The sequence below is a fragment of the Branchiostoma floridae genome, chromosome 7 (assembly GCF_000003815.2).
Source record: "Branchiostoma floridae strain S238N-H82 chromosome 7, Bfl_VNyyK, whole genome shotgun sequence".
NCBI classification, from domain to species: Eukaryota; Metazoa; Chordata; class Leptocardii; order Amphioxiformes; family Branchiostomatidae; genus Branchiostoma; species Branchiostoma floridae.
Window position 1 is genome coordinate 387,921 of NC_049985.1, and position 7,444 is coordinate 395,364.

The 7,444-nt window shown below is 40.0% G+C and overlaps 1 protein-coding gene across 1 annotated transcript in view; it reads right to left on the reverse strand.

Annotated features, from left to right (window-relative positions):
• Nucleotides 1-7,444, reverse strand: part of LOC118419472 (ubinuclein-1-like) — a gene marked incomplete in the record, with an annotated part of 32,754 nt that overhangs the window by 16,347 nt on the left and 8,963 nt on the right. The window contains 7 exon segments of the mRNA XM_035825852.1: nt 195-262; nt 3,287-3,447; nt 3,972-4,077; nt 4,080-4,308; nt 5,206-5,330; nt 6,457-6,516; nt 7,041-7,184. Coding sequence (XP_035681745.1) covers nt 195-262; nt 3,287-3,447; nt 3,972-4,077; nt 4,080-4,308; nt 5,206-5,330; nt 6,457-6,516; nt 7,041-7,184 — 893 coding nt within the window.

Here is a 7,444-nt window from a genome sequence, read left to right on the forward strand (position 1 = left end):
AGCAAATTGATGTACTCAACAATATATGCAAAGAGTCATCACCAACACTGCACCATTGTAGAGCCTTATTTTACAATATTATTTCTTTTACCAAGTTTTCATTTAGCTTGAGATCTGCAGCTGGAGAAAACACTGTTGCATCAAACATTGAGTCTAAAACTTATCAAACATGATAGAAAACCAGCCCAACTCACTCCAACAGCATGCTGTTGACCGAGGGGGTGAAGAACTTGCACTTTCCGTCTGAAGACATCTCGGCAGCCTGGGAAGGAAAGGAGGTCAAGGTCAAGGTCAAGAAAAAGGTAGAATGTTTAGATCGTTGTTGTTTCCAAATACAACATACATGTTGACAAGTTGGACACAAACATAATTTATTTATGTTTCATTGTACTTATAGTGAATACAGATGGAGATTTTGTCTGGACCCATCCCTGCCATACAATATTGCAGATGTGACACAAATTCAGATGTGAACTTGTGTTAGCCTGGTATCCAACCGCATTATAGCGTCAGAGTCTCTTCTGTCCCCTCTGCAGACAGAAGAGAGTTGGGAGCTCTAATACCAGGATACCAGGCTAAACCTGTGTAGTGAAAATGCTGATCCCAGAGAAGGAAGACGAAAAAACACACAAGACAGGATCTATTCACACAGAGTGATTAGTTTCAGGAAAAGTTCAAGAACCCCTCAAAAATGACTGTAATTGCCTTAAGCAGACAGTATTGTGCATGTTAACAGTTTGCAAGACTTGTTACAAGGGTTGGTTTTCGATTCCTGAGTTAAAAATAGCGCACTCCTATCCACTTCTCACTGGTCATGTAACCGTTACTGGTGATTAAGAGTGTCCAATTATAATCTTTAAATAGCTCCAACATACAATGTAGCTGCCCCTTACCTATGTGTGTAGATACAGAAGGCAATTATGAAGACTTCCTGTTGGATCATCATCAAAACAGAGTTCGATCTATATACATTAAAGTTTGTAAGGCTGTTGTTCAGCATACAATACGAAATAGTTTCAATTCGCAGCCTGAAATATTGGTGATAAGTGAATTGGCTATTTGTGGCTCCATCTTGCCACAGTTTTATGAATCTGTTCTTGGTGACATCTTTTATGGTTTTAGGATCTTAGTATCTGCATTTAGCCTTGTACAGTTATCTCCTGTAAGACATTTCCTCTAGTGATTTTAACAACATACCTGTCTAGCAGTCTTTCTCTAGAATTCTTGAATGAGGTTCAATTTTTCCAGTACTACAGAAATAACAGTGCTAGAGAACTATTTCATTTCTGAGCCAAGTTTTAACCTCCTGATACAATCGACCAATCCTTGACATCGTCAAGGTCATGTGACCTATTAGGTTACATCCTAAAGGTCATGTGACTTATTAGGCAACTGGTCATTCTAACATGATGAAGGCTGCAGCACATACAGCCTTAAGTTAAACTCATGAGACATTTTGGAGTTGTAACACAGTTGATCTAAGTTTATTTCATCACAAAAACACAATGCAGCTCTCATGAGTCGACACGTCACAACTAACGAGATTTGACCGTAACCAAGACGACGCCACTGACCTTGAGCGGCTGGGCGGAGGCGGACAGTGGGGGAAAACGTCCCAACTGTCCCACAGACAGCACGTTCTATAGCAAGGTAATTTGGCAGGACATGAGCAAAACAAGGGTCTGGGGGAGAACCAGGGCTCTAGCCAGCGTCCGTTTTTCCGTCAATTGACGGAAATTTGCTGCTTGTGACGGAAAAATTTTAAAACCAAGGTTGACGGACAAAAATCCTTGGTGGAAGCTACAGGCGGCTTGGGGATGCCGTCCACGGCCGTAAAAGCCACACACTGTTTTTTTTGCTATTGTAATTATTGTTGACGATGTGTGTCGGCGCCCTTTTCGCATACCATAATCTCATTAAAAAACAGTTTTTCAAGGTCTCGGTTCAGTCTTTCTAACTCCTGGAATAGTGTTTTCTCGGTTTTCGCGACAATGGGAATTGGCTGACGGAAAAAAAATTCGAGCTGGCTAGAGCCCTTGGTAGAACCATGGGAGTACACATTCTACAGCACAGTGCAGAACAACAAAAACTTCAACCATTTCTAAAAATCTTCCTGCTTTTGAAGTTTGGAAGGTAAATAAGGAATAGGGAATTCTAATTATCAATTTATCGTATGATACAGTGAGGAATACTACTTGGTTTTGCATTGTGCTGTTAATGAAGAATAGCATTGAAAGTTAGAACAGCCGAAAGGTATTAATGTTTGGGTAATTTGATGCAGACATGACAAAGAACTTTATAATGAGTCTATAACGTTTAAAGAGTGTCGTCTTCACCACTTTACAGAGACGTTATGAGAAACAACCACAACATGGAACGCTCTGGGTAGTCTCACATGTTCACATGTTGTTTGTAAGAACCTAGTTGTTCTAAGAACTAAGGATAGTAAGGGTAGCAAGAAGAATTTAAGTGGTCCTTTAAAAAGAAATACTTTAAAGTGTGAAACACCACACATAGTACTAACAGTATTCCCATAGTGATCTGTGTTCATAATGTATGAAGATACAAATTGTGGCAAAACCCACTCTGCTTGTAACTCAGAACTAAGATTAAGTCCAAGATCCGACAAAATTTGAGTGTGACAAAAGTTGTCTTAATTTAAGACTCCAAACCTATGACAGACAGCCAATACCAAACACGGATCTTGGGGACTTAGATCTGATAAGTTCAAGGAATTAATCTTTTGTCCCTTTAACTTTAGTTTAAGCAATTCTTGACTCCAGTATCTGGTATTATGTGTGAAGGTTCACAGTTCGGTAACGAAAAGAGGAAATAACATCAGAATCATTGTTTTTGCTTGTCATATCTAAACCCATTGTGAACTTGTGAGACCATCCTGTAGAAAGTGTGTACCACGGACACCAGACGATGGGTCACGGGATGGGGAACCTCACCATGTTTCACTCACCAAGACATATTGCCTAGCAACTAGCCACAGATTGTAACTAGCAATACATAATTTGTAGCAAGTAACACCTAACATAGTAACAACTAGCAACACCTAGCTAGTAATGCCTAGCAAACAGTGACTAGCAAAGCCTAATAACTAGCCATACATAGCAACTAGAAACACCAAACTAGCCACAACAAGCTATGATTAACATCCTATCACTATTGAATAACTAACCATAGCTTAGCAGCTAGCATTGCATAGCAACATTTAGCACAAACTATCCTTAATGTGGAAGATGGAAAAAAATGGGAGAAATATTCTGCATGTCCTCACCTCTTTCAGCTTGACGATGGTAGTCTGCAGGTCAGAGGGCAGCCCGGTGGGAAGGTTGGGGGGTTTCTCGGGGTTGATGCCGTCTCCCGCGCCCTGGCTAACATCGGTGAGACCGGACAGGATGCTGCTGGTCAGGAGGGAGGAGCCAGCGTCGCCACCTGCTGACAACGGGGAGAAGTGCATCCGCGAATGGTTTCATCAGGTTGGTACATCACTGAATGAAGAGACTCTTTTTAGACAACCAATGCTTTATTCTCACCGACGTTTCTGTCACCTCCTTCAGGGCAATTCTGATTGGTTGTGTAAAAAGCATTGATCGTGTAAAAAGAGTTTCTTTATTCAGAGGGTAGTGCAGGTGTCAGGCTTACTAGAGATGAACGCTTTACTACGTAGCATGTACAAGTATTGGTGCAATGGCGGAGTGGGTAGAGTGTTCGCCATGAAGTTGCATTCCACAGGTCGTGAGTTCGATCCCCGGCAGAGTCATACCAAAGACTCTAAAAATGGTACATGCTGCTTTCTCTGCTTAGGACTCAGCACTAAAACTAGTAAAAGGGAAGAGTATGGGAGTTAAACAGGTATGTTATATTTTATCTAACCCGTATACCTTCCTCATGACGTCAATGAAAGCAGCCTGCCGATTCTCACGAATAACTAAAGGCTCAAACGAACAAACACACCCTACCTAATGTCCCGAACCCAGCGGAAGCGAGCAGGTTTGATGGCGACATGTTGCTGTTGTGTATCGGGAGGCCTGCTGAGGGTGGGGAGGTGCTGTTGGAGGTAGTTCGGTACAAACAAACAAACAAACAAACAAACACACCCTACCTAGTGTCCCGAAGCCGGCAGAAGCGAGCAGGTTTGATGGCGACATGTTGCTGTTGTGTATCGGGAGGCCTGCTGAGGGTGGGGAGGTGCTGTTGGAGGTAGTTAGGGGGTTCTGGCCGGGCTGGTGTAACTGTTGCTGTCTCTGTAGCAGCTCCGCCACAGTAGGGGTGCTCTTCTTACGGGGCTTGGTCGTGCTGCAGGTGAGGAAGATGAAAAATGGCAACAAATTTCCTTGCTTTGTTTTTTTTTTGTGCAAATTTGATCAGGCCACATGGACCACTTCTGGGCACTGAACTAACACACTTTCTGTAGCACTGACCACACAGCATCTCTCCATAAAAGAGAATGATGGAGTAACTTTTATTCAAAAACCATCAATCTTTTTCCAAATTATGATTTTTCCAAAATTTAATTATGATATTTTAGATTATTTTTAATGTTCGTTTCAGCTTTCTTAGGCTATTCATTGTTTTATGTTTTGCCTACATACTTATGGGTGGTAGAACAGTAAAATCTGCCTACAACCTACTTTTTTAAAATACATATGTACATGTATTAGTGTATTAGTAATTGTAATAAATCAAATCAATTAAATCGTTGCATCTTTGGGAATTCTAAAGTAAGGAATTAAGAAAGAGTCAGACTTTATTTCTCATTTCAAATTATGTTTTTTTAGACAAAAATAAACCATATATTATTAAGATGCAGGGCTTGAAATACTTTTTTCTGCATACCTGCGCTGGTGCAGGTAACATTGAAGATTACCTGCACCGGACAAATTTTACCTGCACCACTCTGAATTTAGGAAGAATACTAAAATTGTTTAGGAAACATTGCTATTTTTTGTTTCATACTTAATAGGTGGTAACAGTCGATGCAGCTAATAACAATCCACATACACCTACATCATTGGACATTTATGTATAAAACCCAGTACATGGACCAGTGCAGGTTAGGTGCAGGTAGACACCAGAAATACCAGCACAGCACCAATTTTACCTGCACTAACCTGCATATGCAGGTGGCATTTCGAGCCCTGAGATGCAATCTTGAGTGTACATTGCCTTAAGGATACTCTGAACAATCCCTACCCGTCTCCTTTCTCCCGAGGTTTCCGTGGCTTCTTGGGTTTGTTGGGGTCCAGCGGGTCCTTTAATCTCTTCCGTTTTCTCACCCCGTCCTTCTCTACACCGTCTTTGGAAGGTTTTCTCATTTTCTGAAGTAACAAGAAAAACAGACATATTTTATAGGAATCTAACTTTCAGCATACAGCAGGGCTCGAAATTCATTTTTGGGATTAGGTGCACTGGTGCACCCAGCTTAAAAAATTGGGTGCACCAAAACATTTTTGGGTGCACTACTTAAATTTAAGTAGAATGTCAGAAAAACCTAATTTCAAAACTTAGTTACATGTTATCAAATTCTTAAACAAGTTCCATGATAGACATTTTTATTATCTCTCTAACACTTGGATGTCAAGTATGTGTATGCACCCAGTATTTCGAGCCCTGGCATAGAACAATGTAGGGTCTAATCATTCATGCAATATTAATGCACTTGTAATCAAATAGTTATTTAATATATTGAGACAAAGCTTTAGTCTTGTTGGTCAAGACTGTTAAAATTAGATGTAAAGAAATGAATATTATCTGTGTTTTACAGCAATAAGAAATAAACAAGTCAATCAGAGCTAGTCAGAAAAAACACAGAGAATCCCAAACCAATACATCACTCCCTTGGGGAGAAGTAATAATAAATGAAATTAGGGCTCAAAGTTAAGTCTTAGGTGGTCAAGATTTCCATGCAGCCCAGGAACTCAAGGGGTATGTGATACACATACATAAAGGTTACATATCCAGGCAATTACAATACACACATTGCTCAATACATACAACTAGATACATTTGTGAATCGTGAAAATGGTCAGATGTTTCAGATAGCACCCTCTTATGTTTCGTCCATGATGATAATCATAGCCACTAACCTTGGGAGTGGATACGGTAATACTTGCTCATGGTAAGCTTTGATCTATTTTCCACTAAGCTCTAATATTACATGACTCTAAAAACCACAGTTTTCCCTGTTTTGTTGCCTGCCCCTTTGCTGTAAACTATCTGAAACATCTAACCATGTACAATCCATCATCAATCCAATTGCTTGAGCAACCCTTGTTCTGTGCTTTTCCAAACATTTCAGAAGTTGTAGTTCCAGATGTCAACATTCAACTAAGTCAAGCCAGGAACTTCCTTTGTGTAGGTATGTAAATGTTAAACTGCATCAAACATGTAAACAAAAAAAATGAAGAAATAGAAGCAGCAGGAATCCTGCACCAGTTTCCTTACTCTCTTTTTCTTGGTGGCGTCCTTGAAGTCCCCTCCGGAATCCTCAGAGTCAGACAAAATCTGAGAAGGGGGTCCGAGTTAGACTTACAACAATATGCAAAAAAACACATGGAGTTGTGCAAAAATCTTTTCTAGTACTTTGACACTTTTCAGGCAAAAAAGTGTTAGGTCTAACTTCTTTGCCCACTTAATCCCATAGCAGAGAAAAATTCCTATTATCAGTGTACTGAACAACAGTTGAATGTTTTTTCAAACAGTTATTTACTAAATGGTCTACTAAGTAGTTACTAAGCTATTCCTATCAGTTATTGTACAGTATCATACTGTGACTGTGTAAATTTAGTAAATTTGTTTTCAATTCTAGAGTTTTTTAGTTTCAACATCTGCAAACTGGTGAATTCTCTTCCTTCCAAGTATTATCTATGTAACATGCATCATCTATTTCTACTAATAACACTACTGAAGTGACCAAGTACATGCACATGTGCACCAGTGGTACATGTAGTTACAATCAGAACATAAAAAATTTTGAGAACCTTAAAGGATTCCTTCATGCTTTCCCTTCTGCCAAGACATTTGCTCACCTTTGGAGTTTTCCTTTTCACACCTGGTGCCTTGAAGTTCCCCTCGGAATCTGAGTCGGAGACATCTCGGAACTCTAGCACGCCGGAGTTGATGTAGAAGCCCCCAAGTTTGGTGGTGATGTCGGCAGGCACTAACTCATCATACTGGAAATGAAATGTTGTTGTTTCAAACGTTTATAAAATCTAAGACAGCCAGTACCTACTGTACTTGGTGATAACAAGTTCCACTATAGTAACTCAAAATGAGCACAAACAACTGTCACAAACAACTGATAACAATGATTTGCAAGTCTGAGTTCTACTGCAAGTCTGATGACTTTTACTAAACTTGTGGCATGTAGTTTATCATTCCAAGCTTTGTACCTCACCTGTAATTAATCTCCAAGCAGATCTTGCGGTGGTTT